This window comes from Palaemon carinicauda, chromosome 35 (genome assembly GCF_036898095.1).
Source record: "Palaemon carinicauda isolate YSFRI2023 chromosome 35, ASM3689809v2, whole genome shotgun sequence".
In the NCBI taxonomy this organism is placed as follows: domain Eukaryota; kingdom Metazoa; phylum Arthropoda; class Malacostraca; order Decapoda; family Palaemonidae; genus Palaemon; species Palaemon carinicauda.
This window is the reverse complement of record NC_090759.1, coordinates 39,576,438-39,594,665: the sequence shown is the minus strand read 5'-3', so window position 1 is coordinate 39,594,665 and position 18,228 is coordinate 39,576,438. Positions and strand designations below refer to the sequence as shown.

The following is an 18,228-nucleotide window of genomic DNA, read 5'->3' as shown; positions in this document are numbered from 1 at the left end:
CCTGACCTCACCTAACCTAATCTAATCTTACTTAACCTAACCTTACCTTACCTTGACTTACCTAACTTCACCTAACCTATCCTAATCTTACTTAACCTAACCTTACCTTACCTAACTTCACCTAACCTATCCTAATCTTACTTAACCTAACCTAACCTTACCTAACTTCACCTAACCTATCCTAATCTTACTTAACCTAACCTAACCTTACCTTACCAGACAGGTAGGCTGCCTACTAAACCGGTACCACAATGAATATCTTTGATGTAGAAATTTTATTTCAAAATTTCACTTATTTCTAACAAAATATGCTTGCATTGCTTAGGAATTGCTGATCAAGTGTAATGTGGCCAATCTCTAGGGCATTGTCCAGCTTGATAGGACAATGTCACTGTCCCTTGCCTCTGCCATTCATGAGCGGCCTTTGAACCTTTAAAATAGAGCTTGAAGTTTCAGTAAAATAAAAAAAAAAGTATTGATTATCAATCATTTCAGTTTAGCCCACATGTAACAAATTTATTCTTGTATTCCTACATAGATATAAGCCCTTAAAATTCTACTTTGACAAGAAATTTTACTTTTAACTTCTACTTTGCTAAGAAATTTTACTTTTAAATTCTACTTTGCCAAGAAATTTTACTTTTAAATTCTACTTTGCTGAGAAATTTTACTTTTAAATTCTACTTTGCTGAGAAATTTTACTTTTAAATTCTACTTTGCCGAGAAATTTTACTTTTAAATTCTACTTTGCTAAGAAATTTTACTTTTAAATTTAACTTTGCTAAGAAATTTTACTTTTAAATTCTACATTGCTAAGAAATTTTACCTTTAAATTCAACTTTGCTAAGAAATTTTACATTTAAATTCTACTTTGCCAAGAAATTTTACTTTTAAATTCAACTTTGCCAAGAAATTTTACATTTAAATTCAACTTTGCTAAGAAATTTTACTTTTAAATTCAACTTTACTAAGAAATTTTACTTTTAAATTCAACTTTACTAAGAAATTTTACTTTTAAATGTTTTGCTAATTTCACTTTTAAATTCTATGCTAATTTTACTTTTAAATTCTACTTTGCTAATTTTACTTTTAAATTCTACTTTTCCAGGAAATTTTACTTTTAAATTTTATTTTGCCAAGAAATTTTACTTTTAAATTCTACTTATGGAAATATTGTTCAGCTGACCAAAGTTAGTCTACTGCATGTAAAAAAATGATGACAAATCAAGCAATATATATCTCGTCTGTATTTACAAAAACGCCAACTTTGCACAATAAATATACACTTAAAATTATATTGATGATAATACAGTATCGTCAAAAGCTATTCTAACATACATTTTACTATTGTAGTACAATACAGTATATAAAAATGTATTTGAAATATATTGATAAACAGGACATGTTAACATACACGAAGGTAATTCAATTCTAAACATGTATAAGTCTTGTTATCAGAATCATCATTGAACTTCTTTCTTCTTGATAATTTCTTAGTTGGTCATCTCTTCTACTTAAAAGTAACCAGCATTGACTTCCATCCATAAAAGGGATTTTGACGAATGGTGGTTTTTCGCACGCCTTTGTTTAATACACGACACCTACAAGGTGTTTGCGCGAGGGTTGTAACCTCTGCATTCCATGCTTTTATCTTTCTCTAGTATATTTGGAAGATTTATATTAGGAAAGGTACAAAGAAGGACCTTTCTCACCGGGCGTCACAGGCCTCTTCCCAGAAATCAGATTTTTATTTATTTATTTTGCCTTTTCAGAACTGCTGTTTTGGATTCCACCGATTGGCTATTGTAGATGACATATATGGGATGCAGCCCATGCGGCTGAACTGTTTACCACACCTCTGGCTTTGTTATAATGGAGAAATTTACAATTACAAGTTGGTGAGTGGAACACTTTTTTTATGATTTTATAAACAATTTTTCTTCACCCAAGGGGTTACTGCACTTTAATTGTTCAGTGGCCACTTTCCTCTTGGTAAGGGTAGAAGGGACTCTTTAGCTATGGTAAGTAGCTCTTCTAGGAGAAGGACACTCCAAAATCAAACCATTGTTCTCTAGTCTTGGGTAGTGCCATAGCCTCTGTGCCATGGTCTTCCACTGTCTTGTGTTAGGGTTCCCTTGCTTGAGGGTACACTCGGGCACACTTCTATCTTATCTTATTTCTCCTCCTCTTGTTTTGTTGAAGTTTTAATAGTTTATATAGGAGATATTTACTTTAATGTTACTGTTCTTAAAATATTTCATTTTTCTTTGTTTCCTTTCCTCACTGGGCTATTTTCCCCGTTGGAGCCCCTGGCCTTATAGCATTCTGCTTTTCCAACTAGGGTTAAAGCTTAGCAATTAATAAAAATACTAATAATAATATTAATAAAATACCAATACATTTTTTATTAGTTATCTAGATAGAGTATAAAAGATATAATCCTTGTTCAGGATGTCAGTATTGAGCAAAATTCTGGACAAATACATTCAAGACAGCCACTTTTTTATGTGGTGTAATGTTTGAAACTGAATATTAATATTAGAGACCTTTTGTACTTGCTTCCAGATAGCTTTATATTCTATTATGTGTTGAATACAGCACTTGTCTGAGCCTCTAATTCTAGGCTTCAAGAAACTAGCACATTTTAAATGTAATGCTATTTGTAGGTTTAGGAAATGGCACTGTTTATTAGGTGGAATTACATGTTTCTATCAATTCCTTTCAGGAATGTAGACGATTCAATAATTATGTTCTCGGATAACTACAGAAAGCAATATTATATTCGTTGTCATTTTTTGTCCTGGTAATATTAATGCATACTTTATGTAAGTTTCAAATAGATGATTCACAGTAACATCAGGTGATTCTACTTACACTATAAACGTTAAGCTCCTTTTCCTCTAAAATCTTGCGATGGAACGACACTGTTCATGAATCTGTGAGAGAGGATACTGTGCACAGATAGAAATGGCTGTAAATGTTTGTTTTCAGTGGTTGTAAACTCTACAAGCATATGGCAATCTGCTATTTAGTATGTTATGGATTGATCACCTGGTAAAAATAGTAACATTACCAAGCTAATTTTCAATCAATTTTGTGCTCGACTATAAGAATACAGGGCTTTTTTTTTTTGTAATACATAAAAAAATAATTCTATACACTAGAAACTGTTATTTATTTAGGAATACAAATTATACAGTTAATATTAGGGTGTCACTGATTTTTTCGTTTTAACAATTGATGCAAACCTCGCTCATAAACTTGTTTTTCCTCATACAATGACCGGTTTCTTTTCTAGCTCGCCAAAGAATTTGGGTTTAAATATGAGACCGAATGCGATGGAGAATCTATCCTTCAGTTGTACAATTATGGAGGCATTGAATTTGCCGCAAAACACCTTGATGGAGTGTTTGCTTTCATTGTTCTTGACACCGCTGCAAAGAAGGTATTTGTTGGCCGGGACACACTTGGAGTAAGACCTGCCTTCAAGGTGCTTACTAGCGAAGGATTCCTTGCAGTTTCTTCCGAGGCTAAAGGTTTGCCTTTATATTTTTTCCATATGTTACCTATTGAATTATGCTTTTATTGAATTTCTTTTCTTTATTATTATTATTTTCATCATAAATAAAAGGGTCTTAGACTTCATAACTATGTAAAAGCTAGACTTTTCTTTCCATTGATATAATAATCGTTATATAACAGTAGTTTGACTACGATTTGCTTGTTTTCAGAAAACAAAGAAAAGCGATCAAATTCACAAGATAATTCCTTGTAGATATGATCATATAAATCAAATTTCAATGAAGTAGTGGAACTTGTTGTAGGGTAATGGTTGATTTGATGCTAGTCTTACAGATGCATTTGCAGTCAAGACTGGAGTACTACAAAGTGGAATACTGTACCCTCTACTGTTTATTGTGTTGATTAATTATATTATGAATGCAAGGAATGAATGGCATTCAATAGAAAGGGGACGAGATTATGTGATTTTGAATAAACAGATGATGTACATTATTTCTAATTACCTCTAAAATGGCTAAAATGATTGGTGATCAGATGAACTCCCTTATTGGAGGAGTAATATTACTTATCACGTGTATGAAAATAGTTTTAGTCCTTTGCAATAAGATAGAAAGAAAAGTGAATGAAGTTTTGTTACAATATTTTAAGGGCCAAAATTTAAAGCAATATATTTTACATTTTAAAGGTTTACTCCAAGTATTGTATATGCATAATTAACCCTTTTACCCCCAGGCTATTTGGAACTTTCCAACCCTTAACCCCCAGGCGTTCAAGCACATTTTGCAATATATATTTTTTAAATTGTTCTAACAGCCTTAATTTTCGTCATAGAGAGGTCAGGTTGGTCTCATTCTTTTGGAAAATGCCTGAAGTTTCTCATAAAGTTATCAAAAAATTGCAAAAAAATTTAAATAGCAGTTTTTTGCAAGGACATACTAGTACACTCATGGTGGTAAAAGGATGAGTTTTGTGAAACGTACCAGTACGTCCACTGGGGTAAAAGGGTTGATGAGAGGAAGGACTTATTCAAAAGGGATGTAAGAAAAGGGGTAGCTTAAGGATAGGAAATTTTCCTATACTGAAAACTCTTCATTTCAGGTCTGACTGATCTCGTTTATTCTGGAAATGGTACAACAGCCATTGATCCGGTCTTACCCGGTTTCTATGAAGAATATGATCTACAGCAGACCGGCAAAGTCAAGTTAAATCAAGTTGTTCGTTTCCATGATGTTGGCCTCAAGCCAAAATATCAAACCTTAATTACAATTGGTAAGTGGTTGGATCATTTTTACATCAAAATGTTGAAAACAATGGGAATCAATGAAAGGAAAAAAAATGATTCAGTTGTTGTGATTATCATCATCATACTTTGCCTTTAACATGAATTTCATTAGATATTCCATATACAGAGTTAAATGTGCAATTATTTTTTGCCACTTTCTGCAGTTGAGCACTTTCTGCCTCATTTTCCAGTAGGTATAGATTTTTTATGCATGCTCATCCTATGATGTTGCTGGCTTCCCTAATATTTGTACCACTTCTATATTAACTACTTTTCTGACTAACTGCTTCTCTTCCTGCCCCATCACGTCTCAACTAACTCATTCATTGAGATCTTAATCTTATTTTGATGAATCTTACTTTCAGGTCTCATTGCTTGTATACAACGTGAAGCATGTAGTACTCCCAACCTGGGATAAGAAAAGCTGAATGGTTCTTAAGCCTGACGAACTCCCGACCTCTTGGTCCTCACAATTCTTACATTGTCAGAGAGTCATGACCTTTTTCATAATGCTTTAGTGATTTTCCTTATAATGAGTGACAAATAATCACTATATAGTATTTCTTTTGTTAATTTTAGGGCTGGGACTATACAGGTGAGTTTTGGTCCTTACCTGATATTTCTTGTCATTGTTTTCACCACTAGTTTCTGGCCTATGATGGCCTTGCCACTGTTTAGGTCCTAAGGCTACCTGGAATATAAACAATCGAATTGAATATTTCTTTACAAACTTTCTAGACTGAGAAGAGAATACTGTACAGTATTTTTAGGAGTAAATAAATACTTTTTAAACAGATAAACCTAAGGAAACTCACATAAGGATGAGACTAGGAACTATGTGATGTCAAAAAATTTATTTCTCTGGATCTTTAAAAAACGGATTTTGAGCGAAGCGAAAAATCTATTTTTGGGTAAGATAGCCATGTCGTCCTGATGGAAGTTCCTTAAAGGCAGCTTCCTAGGGTATATTACAACTACGGCGATATTCCCAGAGAATTTACCTTCAGGTACCCAGAATTCTAACTCCTGGAGCGAGTATCCCTAAAAAAGACCTTAGGGATATCGTAAATATCAGTGGACGTATTCTTGACACGCCTCATAGCAATCTATACCCCGAATAGAGTTAACACTTCGTAGGGGTAAAATGGCAAGAAAACGAAAACGATAAGAAAGGGGGGAGCCGTTCATAAGGCATCCCTCCTCCCCGTTTCGAAAGCGTGCCCTGCGCCGCTCACGGCGCCATCTGTATTCCTTGTAGCGATACACGAGGTGCTACAGATACTGTATGTAGGGAGGGGTCCTACTATCCTTTTCACTCTTATTTATTTTGAAAAGGAGCAGGGCGGGTCCATCAGGACGACATGGCTATCTTACCCAAAAATAGATTTTTCGCTTCGCTCAAAATCCGTTTTTTGGGCTCAAGCCATGTCGTCCTGATGGAAGTATACCAGAGCATTACTGTATCTGTGGATTCTCAATACGTGCCGTACTCCTCAAGAATGTTTCTTAGTCAACTCGACTGACAGACCTAAGATGTTACCGTTATACATCTTTTCACTAATCATAAGCCATGAGAGTGCTTCCTGCCCCCTACAGGGAGGAGTCCTACTAGACTCTAGAAACGAACGAAGAGTACATATACCTATGTATGAATCACTCGCCAGCCAGTACCATATAGTGGTCTCACTCTATATGAAGCGCAGTCTTACGGGACTACAGTATCCAAAAGAAAAAGTCCCGACCAGCACCCTGGTCGAAGTAAAATTAGACAAAAGGTTATATCTGCGTAGGATTAAACTTGCTGCTACCACCATCCTCAGAAAGGGGTGGAGTCCTTATTGCTAAGGAAAGTATAAACCAGTATAATCCAGGCTTTGCATTAAGGAATAGGCTATTATAGATATCCCCGATTAATATACATAGGCTAAATGCTCAAAAAACAATATGAAATCAAAAATATAGGTGAAGGAGACGCAAGGTTCCCGAGAACAAGTTTATTGAGAAACAATAAATAGACATGGTCACCAAAAATATGTACATATGCTAGGTGGATGACCAACAATTTTCACAAGTACTGTAGTGCATGGATGAATGATTATCTGAAAGAAAACATATGTGTCACTTACACATACCCCGGTATCAAACTTAACGTCCATGTTACTACTTCACTGACAATAGCGTTGGCAAACGCTTGGCACACCTGTCTGTACTTGTGTTACCATCACCATCACGTTGGAACAGTCACTGTGGGCTCTGAGAGCCTACACTACCAGTTATATCAACATATATAACTAACTATTCACCCAAGAATCCAAGTCCCAAATGATTCCGCTGTTCCTCGCAGAGTTAAACAGCAGGGTTAACGACGCAACCAACTGCTACCACAGATCTCTTTAGCTGCTCCACTTGCTTAGCATAGTGGCGAAAGAATACCCTGGAAGACTTCCAGCCAGTGTATGAACGAAGGTGTTCAAAATCCATAAAGTTAAAGAAGTTTAAAGATGAAGCAACTTTCCTCGGATCATGACCTGCGGGTGAACTGTCAGGATCCGCTCTGCGAATAAAATATGTAATTTTCGCCCTAAGTTGATTTAAAGATAAATTCGAGCCCGATGTTTCTCCTCTGAATAGTTGGCCCCCATGGAAGTCTGAAGTTCTACGAAGATAGACCTTAAGGCATTCTACGGGACATAGAGATGCATCTTCTTTCAGAGGGCAGATTCTCCAGGGACCCCACCTGTTGGTGGGCAACTCGTTCTTAGCGAGAAACGTAGGGTCCGGAAACAGGTTCAGTTCTCCCCCATCCAGGAACTGAACTCGGCCCTCCTCTCTCGAGAGGGCCACAATCTCACTAACTCTGGCCCCAGAAGCAAGGGCAAAAAGGAAGATCACTTTTTGAGTCAGGTCCTTCAACGCACATTCCTCATTATCTAGTAATGAGGCAAAATGAAGGACTTTGTCTAATGACCATGAAATAGGCTTTGGAGGAGCTGATGGTCTAAGCCTAGCACAGGCCTTTGGGATCTTATTAAACATTTCGTTAGCGAGGTCTACCTGGAAGGCATATAGAATGGGTCTTGTTAGAGCTGACTTACATGTAGAAATTGTGTTCGCCGCCAGCCCCTGTCCGTGGAGGTGAATGAAGAAGGATAGGCAGAACTCCGTAGAGATCTCGTGCGGGTTCTTATCTTTGACAAAGGCTACCCATTTCTTCCATGCAGATTCGTACTGCCTCCTAGTAGACTTACACTTGTATTCTTCCAGGAAGTCGATACTATCTTTCGAGATTCCGAACCGTTTCTTCACCGCTAGGGAGAGAAAATCATGAGCTGCAGGGTTCGGGTTTTCTGTAATGAAGCGAAGACAGTCGACTTCTGGACTTGCTGGGACAGAACTGGGTCCGGGAGTGGTAGGAACCTCAGTCGTAGTTCCAGAGCCAGAGGGAACCATACACTGTTCGGCCACTTGTGGGCCACTATTGCCGCTACTCCCTTGAAGGATCTCAGTTTGTTGAGGACCCTCAACATCAGATTGTGAGGGGGAAACAGGTAGATCCTGGACCATCTGTTCCAATCGAGGGACATCGCATCTATTGCTTCTGCCGAGGGGTCCACATATGGGGACACATATTTCGGCAGCTTCTTGTTGTCCTTCGTCGCGAAGAGGTCTATCTGCAGTTCTGGGACTTGTCTCAAGATGAAAGAGAATGATCCTGCGTCTAGGGACCATTCTGTCTCTATCGGTGTTACCCTGGATAGAGCGTCCGCGGTCACATTCCGGACTCCTTGAAGGTGAACTGCTGACAGGTGCCACTTCTTCTTCTCCGCCAGTCGAAATATGGCTAACATTACCTGGTTGAGAGGTGGGGATCTCGATCCCCGCCGATTCAGACATTTCACAACCACCTCGCTGTCCAGTACCAACCTTACGTGGATCGAGTGACGTGGGGATACTTTCTTCAGGGTCAGAAGTACTGCCATAGCTTCTAGAAAGTTTATGTGAAAGGTCCCAAATAGCTTGGACCAGATTCCTTGCACTTTTTTCCGATGGGAGTGACCCCCCCACCCTACCTTTGAGGCGTCTGTGTGGATTGTCACTGACGGGGGGGGGGGGTGGCTGAAGAGGTAGAGACCTCTTTAGACGACTGGCTTGAGACCACGGTCTGAGAAGAGAACGTAGTCGAAGTGGGACCGGTCTCTTCAAGTCCCTTCGCTCTTTCGATGCAAAGGTTCTCCATACTCCCGCTGCATCTTTTAGCTGTGCTCTCAGCACAGGGTCTGTTACTGATGCAAACTGAAGAGAGCCCAAAACCCTCTCTTGTTCGCGTCTTGATATCCTCTCGGAACCTAGAAGTCTCCTGACAGACCCCGCTATTTCCTTCCTCTTTGACATCGGGATGGAAAGACGGTGTGACACTAAATCCCAGTGAATTCCCAACCACTGGAACCTCTGAGCTGGAGAAAGACGAGACTTCTTTCTGTTGATCATGAAGCCTAGATATTCCAGGAACTGAATCACTTGTAGGGAAGCTTGCAAGCATTCTGCTCTGGATGCTGCCCACACCAACCAATCGTCCAGGTAGGCTACTACCTGGAACCCTTTTAGGCGTAACTGTTTGAGAGCTGCGCTCGCAAGCTTCGTAAAGATCCTTGGGGCTATGTTTAGTCCGAAGGGCATCGCCCTGAAAGCGTAAAGTTTTTGTTGTAGCTTGAATCCTAGGTAGGGGGAGAGACGACGACTTATTGGAACGTGCCAATATGCGTCTGACAAGTCGATGGAGACGGTATATGCCCTCTTGGGCAGTAAGGCCCTTATGTGTTGTAACGTTAACATCTTGAACTTGTGGTTCACTATGAACTTGTTGAGTGGTGACAAGTCCAGAATGACTCTGAGTTTCCCCGAGTCTTTCTTGGGAACACAAAACAGCCTCCCTTGGAACTTGATGGACTTTACCCTCCTGATCACCTTTTTCTCCAACAGATCTTGGATGTACTCCTCCAAAACGGGGGTGGAGTGTTGGAAAAATTGAGGGCACTGGGGCGGAGTACTGTACCAACTCCAACCCAGTCCATTTTTGAGAAGGCTGTGGGCCCAGGGATCGAAGGTCCAGCGATCCCGGAAATACTGAAGTCTCCCACCTACCGGCGACACTTCACTTTGACTGTCCTGCAGTCTTGCCTCCCTGGCCGCGACCACCTCTGAATCCTCGTCCCCTAGAGGGGCGTCTTGATGACCCTCTAGCTGCTCCTCTGGGCCTTGCACGAAACGTGGTCGACTGTCCCTCGAACACGGGATTGAATGCAGGGGAAGCTGATGACATGGCTTGGGGAACCCATTGGAAGGTGGTCGGGGTCTGGGCTACCAGTTGTGGAACCGGAGGCAAAGCTGGCTGTTGCTGCTGTGGTCTCTGCTGTTTGAAGGACTTGGCTGGACGGGAGGAAAACCTTGACTTCTTCGCCTTTCCTTTCGGCTGAGGGCCCTCATCCGGAGAAGACTTCCTCTTAAGGGACAGGCCCCACTTCAGGAGAAGATTGCGGTTCTCAGTGGCTGCCTTGTCCACGATCTCTTTGACCACGTCCTTGGGAAAGAGATCTTTACCCCAGATGTTGGATGAAATTAGCCTCTTGGGTTCGTGCCTCACTGTGGCCGAGGCGAACACAAACTCCCTACAGGCTCTCCTTGCTTTAACAAAGCAATAGAGGTCCTTGGTTACTGTGGCCAGATGGATTTTGGCCATAACCATGAACAACTCTGGCATCTTGGGGTCGCTAGCCATCGTCTCCATGTTGGTCTGGAGAGACATCGAGGCTGCCAGGCGCTCCTTTGTGTCCAATTCCCTCCGTAGAAGGAATTCCGACAACTTGGGAAGGTTTTCGCCGAACTGCTGTCCTGCAATGTCGGCGTCCAACTTCCCAACCGAGAAAGTAAGGTGCACCTCCTTCCAGTCCTTATTATCCATTGGCAATGCCAGCGATAGAGGTTTACATTCCTCCAAAGACGGGCACGGCTTGCCAGCTTCAACCGCCTTGATGACGGCCGCAAACCCCTTTTGCATAAAGGGGAAGGCCCTAGCCGGGGAGGATACAAAGGAGGGGTGCTTCTTACTCAAGGCGGCAACCTTTGAGTTTGAGAACCCCCTCTCCTTTAAAGCAGCTGTCAAAGTGGCTTGAGCCTTGGAGTGATCCAGGATAATCACCTCCTTTGGTTCCGTCTCCTCCTTCGAAGCCGGCTCCTTCTTCAAACGGACATAGCAGTCCGGGTAGGCCCCTCTACTGGGCCAGAATTCCACCTCCTCAAGGGGAACTGAACCCAGTTTCTCCGACATGACGATCTTCCCAATCGTCATCGGCATGTGCTCGGCATATCTCCACGGGTTGGCATCCGAGCACAGAGGAAGGTCCTTAACGTTGAGCTTCTTTGGAGGTCCACGTGATGCTGTGATCTTCTGCATCTGGAGCTCCAAAGTAGCGGCCTTCTGATTATTCTCCCTCTGCATCTGTTGGATCATACCAACGATGGAAGAGAGAGCCTGTCCAAGCTCTGCTGGAAGAGCGGACGAGGTAGAGGGGATAGGTTCAGAGACCTGAACCGGCACGTCTGATGATACGGGAACCTCTTCCTCCACGGCAATAGGATCTCGATCCTGCTCCTCGCCCTCTGCGAGGAGATCCTGCTCCGCACGATCGGACAAGTCGGACATCTTGTCGTCCAACTGGATGTCCTGCAAGGCGTCAGCGACATCCTCCTCCACTGGAATCTGGATCAGAGGGATCTCCGGCCGAGGCTGGGGAACAACAGCATCAGGGGAAGCCTTGGGAAAAAGGTATGCCCTCATCTTCTCGTTAGGAAGATAAGGTCCAGTGGTGTTTTTCTGAAAACCCCTTACCCATACGCGAAGCCTCTCCCTCGCTGCATCTCTTGACTCCGCCGACCTAGGGGATTCAAAAGCCTCTGATAGCAGGTTAGTACATACAGCACATACCTGCGGATCCCAGAAACGATGGTCATCATTGGAGGCTGCACAAGCCGCGTGCCTCCTACACGAGGCATGTCCGCAAAAGTTCTTACTGCGGACATTGCAGAAGACACTATCACACTTCGGATGCTCCTCCTGTAAAAGAAGAAAAATTTCCATGAATATCAAGTGAATTTTAATTCACATGTAACAAATGAGTATTCAACAAGAATAAGGGAAAGACACCTACTTGTGAAACCCACACAAACACCTGTGGAAGCCCACCAGCCAAGTCACATAGTTAGTCTTTACTAGAATAACCAGAGAACGTATTTCCAAAGGAAATTAGGTGTAGCTCACACCTAAGGTAAAATATTACCATTCTGGCCAGGAATAAAAGAATTATCTTTTATCCTTGTAAGGCGACACCAGGTGATTATACCAGTAACACAAGTAAGATAGAAAAGACAGTGTTGTAACCTACTACATCATGAACTCCCTTGGTTGAATATACCACCAAGAGAGGACTGATACAGTACCTGAGGGTGGTGTGCCAGCCGGCTATTGCCGCTCAGCACCCCCCCCCCCCTTGTTTTCGAAAGGTAGATCTCAAGTACACAACATCAGATCACCTTTATTGAGGAGAACTCCAGATCCCATGCCTGAACCGGCCGGCAGTGGTTGCCGGACCGTAGCCACCCGGTTTGCACTGAGTTGCCGGCCATCATTTTTAGTGGCCGGCTGACTGAGCAGTGTCGCGGGCCGGCCGGCAGCAGTAAACAAACCCTGCCGGCTGGCCCCCACACTAGGCAGCGCTCGGCTGCCGGCCCCCCTTGTGGTGGCCGGCAGATGAGCAATAGACCGGCCGGCAAAGGTATACACCCAACGCCGACCGACAGCAAGAGAACTGGAGAACACCCCTCCCCACCGACGGCCGGCCTGTAGGCCGGCAGACGGCAAGGACAACACATACTAAGAAAATAGAATGAGTGCCGGGTTAAGAGACTATAAGTCTCTGGGCCCGGCACCCGAAAGAGTGCCGAAAGGAAGGGGGAGACACTAAGTCAAGCTTCCTAACCGCTGCCTACTGAATTTTCAGACGGCAGCGATAGAGGGACCAAGAAAGGACCGGGCAGCACTCAAAGAAATGGTCTCTGCCGGTCGGCACACTTTGCCGGCCGACAGGAGACCACGTCAGTTCCTCATCCCAACCTAGGCTAGGCAAGGATGCAGACGACTGACACAAGGAACGGAAAAAGAGAAGGGAAGGACAGAGGGTCCTATCCAACCTTACCTTGGTTAAGGGTCATTCCCAACTAAGACAGTTCATCTCAGTTAAAGAAAGACCCGAGAGGGAGGCCGGCACTACTGGCTGCCTCCCACGAACCACGGCAAGGAAGGAATTGCCTTTCCAGAAAAGGGAACATATCCCGAGACCGGAACGGCAAAGGACAGTCTGATGAGTCACCGAGTAAAGGGATCACTACTGGAACCCAACAAGGTGGACTAAGGGGGTAACCCTTAGTGCCCGAGTCAATCAGCAAGGGAGACTCTGCCCCATGCCAGACAAACCGGGCTCAGACTAAACACTGTTGTACTGTCCCCCTCTGAACCAATACTGTTGGAACGGGAAGGTACAGTACTACTCCAGCATAGATATATTTGAAGATTAATTCAAATAAACCACTAGAGTTAAGCCTAAGGCTTAAACAGAGGGAAAGGGTTTGCCCCTTCCCCGAAGAGAAGGGAGCAAACGGGGAACAGATAATATTATAATGACCTAAGACAACCTAGCCTAGGCACTAAGAGAATCGATTACCTAATTCACCGAAACTCACACCAATACTATCTTGGAAGGTACTCGAAAAGGACTTATATGTATAACGTTGCCTAACGCTTAAAGCAATAAATTCACATTTGGAAGACTAATTATCATGCAGGAAGTACATAGGCCAACAACTAGCCTACGAAGACTAGTGTTGGTAGCCTTGGCAAATTTCGCCAGGCACACTACTATCGCATCATAACAGAATTCCTAAATAAGCTAAGTAGCTAATATTTAAGCGCAAAGGGGGCTGGGAACGTCGCTCTTGCTAACAAATAAATCCTATTCTAGCGAGCGACAGCATCCATGATGCCTCCAGCAGGCAACAGCTCTTGTATCAAAGATAACTCTTTTAATTACTTTAATTTTAACCAAGAGCCTACATTTATACATAAAAGAAATAATACTCAACTTATCCGAGGCAGAAGAAGTTGGAGAAAGCATTATTAACGAGAAAATTCCAAGATTGGGTAGTAAACAGGGAAAAACACACCGAGTCGTAGAGCTACGCAAAAAGGAATACAGATGGCGCCGTGAGCGGCGCAGGGCACGCTTTCAAAACGGGGAGGAGGGATGCCTTATGAATGGCTCCCCCCTTTCTTATCGTTTTCGTTTTCTTGCCATTTTACCCCTACGAAGTGTTAACTCTATTCGGGGTATAGATTGCTATGAGGCGTGTCAAGAATACGTCCACTGATATTTACGATATCCCTAAGGTCTTTTTTAGGGATACTCGCTCCAGGAGTTAGAATTCTGGGTACCTGAAGGTAAATTCTCTGGGAATATCGCCGTAGTTGTAATATACCCTAGGAAGCTGCCTTTAAGGAACTTCCATCAGGACGACATGGCTTGAGCCCAAAAATGAAGACTTTTACAAATTCTCCTCACATTCCTTGGAGAGGATTTTAAATAAAAAAAAATACTAATCAATCCATGTCTGGGTATGAAGTACAGTATCCGATTAAATTGTGGGGCATCAGTATGAGCGTTTTCATCTTAGACTTTTCTCTATTCACAAGTGCTTCATACTTTGGGTGGGGAGCAACCTTACATAAGATTCATCTCTCAGGTCAATGCAGGCATCAGGAATGATCTCTCTGGAGTTACAGCAGTGTATAAAGCTCTAGTTCAGGTCAAAGCATAGGTGATAGGAAGGGTAATAACAGTTTGTACAATACCACTGATGTAGCATACATCTGAAAGCAAAGAGGTATGAGATTGAATAGTCTTTTCTGATACCAATACAAATACTTCACTGGACAGAAGTAAGGAATGTAAGGTTGCTACCTCAGTTCTTTTCTGGGAAATTTGATCATCCTGGCCAGCCAGGTGAGGAGGAAAGTTTAGGTTCTTCCCAAGTAATGGTCTCTCCATTTCTAACTCAATCTTATTGTATATTGAGATGTAAAAGAGGCAAGTAAGGCCAACTGTGGACATGTTTAAAACATGGATAAAAAAGATAGATGTCTTATGCTCTCCTATACAAGATCCAAGGGCATGGATGGTGGATACAAGTTTGCAAGAATGGGAGGAGGTAGATCTGTATTCTTTCCCTCCCATAGCAATGACCTTGGAATGCAAGGATGACTTGTAGCCCCTTTAAGCATCATACCTTGGTTTCTTGATCTTTGGTCACTACTAACAGCAGTACCAAGAATGCTACCACTCTGTCAACATTTCACTGTGCATCCAAACCACTATATGCTTCTACTGGAGACTCTTCACTATATTTTATGAACACAATTATTTTTCAAGGTTCTCATGATAGATTATCAAGGCTTCTCTAAGGTACTCAATGGACATACTGTATCAACATTATGATTGGTGAGGCAGTACTGGAATCTCTTATCAGGACTAATTTGAAAAATATTGTTACATTTTCACGTTACCTGTTTTGTGATAAGAAATTTCCAAGTTCTTTATGAAGGGCTACAGATTGAAGCTAGATAAAGGTTTTGAAACATATTATAGTAGACTCATTTATCAAAGATATTTTAGCACAGAAATTTAGTCATCATAAATGTCAGGACTTCATTAATGTGAAGCATGATTTTGTTGATGTTTTTGCAGGGGACACACTTTACCAACCTGCCCCTTGGTACATACACGGTTTATAAATAGAAGCGAAAGAGAAATATTTCATTATTTATCATTTTTATTCTGAGATCGTCCACTTGACATTTGCAAATAACAATATTTTTCTATTTACAGATAACTAAGGAAATGATAATTATTTTAGTACAAAAATCCTATTTCTTTCTCAGACGATGAAAAAGATGTCCACGGTAACATTCGGAAGCTTCTAAAAGCTGCTGTCAAGAAAAGGATGATGGGCCATCGACGAATTGGTTGTATGCTTTCAGGTATGTCAGGGACGTTACCACATCGACCACCACAACTCTCATTAGCAAAAGATAGTACAATATAATAAGACATTAATGGTGGCTCTTAAACATTTCTACTCCCAGATATCTTTCATCCAAGTCTTTAAGACCACAACGTTACTTGATTCTAAAAATTAGCTTTATATCATTCTGGTTAAACGTTAAGGTAGTTTTGTTTTATATTATTATTATTATTATTATTACTAGCTAAGCTACAACCCTAGTCGGAAAAGCTAGATGCTATAAGCCCAAGGGCTCCAACAGAGAAAAATAGCCCAGTGAGGAAAGGAAATAAGGAAATAAATAAATGAGAAAAAATTTAATAACAAATCATTCTAAAAACAGTAACAACAACAAAACAGATATGTCATATATAAACTATAAAAGACTTATGTCAGCCTATCACTGAATAGAGAGATAGCAGTACAGTCCTAAATGGAAATAAACTACAGTATGTACGTGAAAATAATACAGGAAAATATCTTGAACTGTAATATTTCCAAAGTACATGATACGGATATGACATAATATGATTATGAATCTTATTTTACAGGAGGTTTAGACTCTAGTCTTATAGCAGCCCTGGTTGTGGAATGTGCCAAAGAATTAGAGCTCTCATATCCTATACAGACATTTTCCGTAGGAATGGCCGATAGCCCAGATGTTATTGCAGCTGAAAAAGTAAGTCTTGAGGTGGATTGTTTTATTTTCTCTCCTCTTTTTCACTTGGAATGTTCTGATATTATGCAATTATATTTTTGTACGTTTCATAATGCTATAAATTCCTTGAATGTTTTCAACCTCATCGTGAGAAGTCTTTATGACAAATTGGCATAAAGCTAATCTGATGAGAGTCTAAAGTTTATCATTAATACTGGAAAATTTATTATTTTCTATTAAAGTAAAGCAAACTAGAACAGAAGATTGGGTTACAGAAGAAAAATATTAAATCTTGAGCCTTTGAAAGCGTGGATAGGGTACAGAATACAGAAGTGTTCTTTACCTACTATACACAGATGTGAGATATATTTTTTCTCAGACACCAAATTGCTTCATGTAATTTTGTTTTTAATATAGTTGCTAATTGTAGGCCTCCTTGCTCTTCCAAATCCAACAGCAAACTGGGAAAGGTAGAGAATCTTGATAGAGGAATATTCTAGGAGGATATCATCCTCGAGTCCAGGAGGGTGAACAGGGGCGTAGTCCAGCAGACATTTCAGAGGGAAGTGGTTGTCTTCCACATAACTTTGGGCTGTAAGACCAAAACAGAGGTTTACCTACTCTACCCATGTTTTCTGGTTAGCCTTCCATATCACCAGAAGCTTCTCCTTTAACACTTGTGGGACTTGAAGTCTCGAGGACTCTCCAAATGATACACCAGTGGGGGCTTAACCTTACAATCCCCACTGGCATCGGCACAGAGTGCAAAGGTAAGCCTGTCCTTCATAGGCTTATGTCCAGGTAACTTCTTCTCTACCACTGTGATATAAGTTCGACAAGGCTTTTTTTTTTCCAAAAGATCCGTTTCATCACAGTTGAAGACTTGCAGGGGAATAAAGTCTTCCGGGAGAGTCAACTCGTCAAATTTTTTAAACAAAGGCTTCAGCCGCTTTCGTGTCTGAGCTAGCAGCTTCCCCATGCCCCACCACCGAATGAACGCCAGTTCGTCTCCTGAATTTTTCAAACCACTCGCGTGAAGCCTTAACTCCAGGGGTGCCCGCTGTGATGCCCCTTTTCCTACGTTGTCTTCAGCCTGAGTCTACTTAAGATCACCGAAAATGGCACTGGCCTTGGGGCAGATTACCATCTTAGCGATAGTGTATCCAGCTATTTCCTTGTCCTTAATCCAGAGGAGAAGAAGTCTCTCCATCCCATCATGGACATGGCTCCTCTTACTTGAAAAGACAGTCATGCACTTAGAAGGTGTTGCTGCTTTGATGTCTTCCTTCTGCGTAAGGATGGTACCTATCGTCGAAGGATTTCAGCTATACTCCTTAGCGATGACACTCAATCACATGCGACCCTCATACTTCTAGATTATCTCCAACTTTGTCTCCATAGAAAGTATCCTCTTCTTCTTTCTTTGAACTTCTTGGAATCCATGACTATGAACTACGGGTTGAATAAAGCAACACGGGAACAATAAGTATGAAATTGAAATCACAACACGAATTCAATCTGAACGATAGCAAATTGTGTATTGAATACAGTAATATGAAATTGTGTGCCGATGTTAATTTCATCTGAGTTTTTGCAAAAT

At 41.5% G+C, this 18,228-nt stretch overlaps 1 protein-coding gene across 1 annotated transcript in view; it reads left to right on the top strand.

Annotated features, from left to right (window-relative positions):
- Positions 1 to 18,228, top strand: part of AsnS (asparagine synthetase) — a 28,708-nt gene that overhangs the window by 3,208 nt on the left and 7,272 nt on the right. Inside the window, exons 3-7 of the mRNA XM_068358931.1 lie at positions 1,773 to 1,898; positions 3,299 to 3,536; positions 4,621 to 4,791; positions 15,849 to 15,947; positions 16,522 to 16,649. Coding sequence (XP_068215032.1) covers positions 1,773 to 1,898; positions 3,299 to 3,536; positions 4,621 to 4,791; positions 15,849 to 15,947; positions 16,522 to 16,649 — 762 coding nt within the window. The remainder of the gene's footprint in view (positions 1 to 1,772; positions 1,899 to 3,298; positions 3,537 to 4,620; positions 4,792 to 15,848; positions 15,948 to 16,521; positions 16,650 to 18,228) is intronic.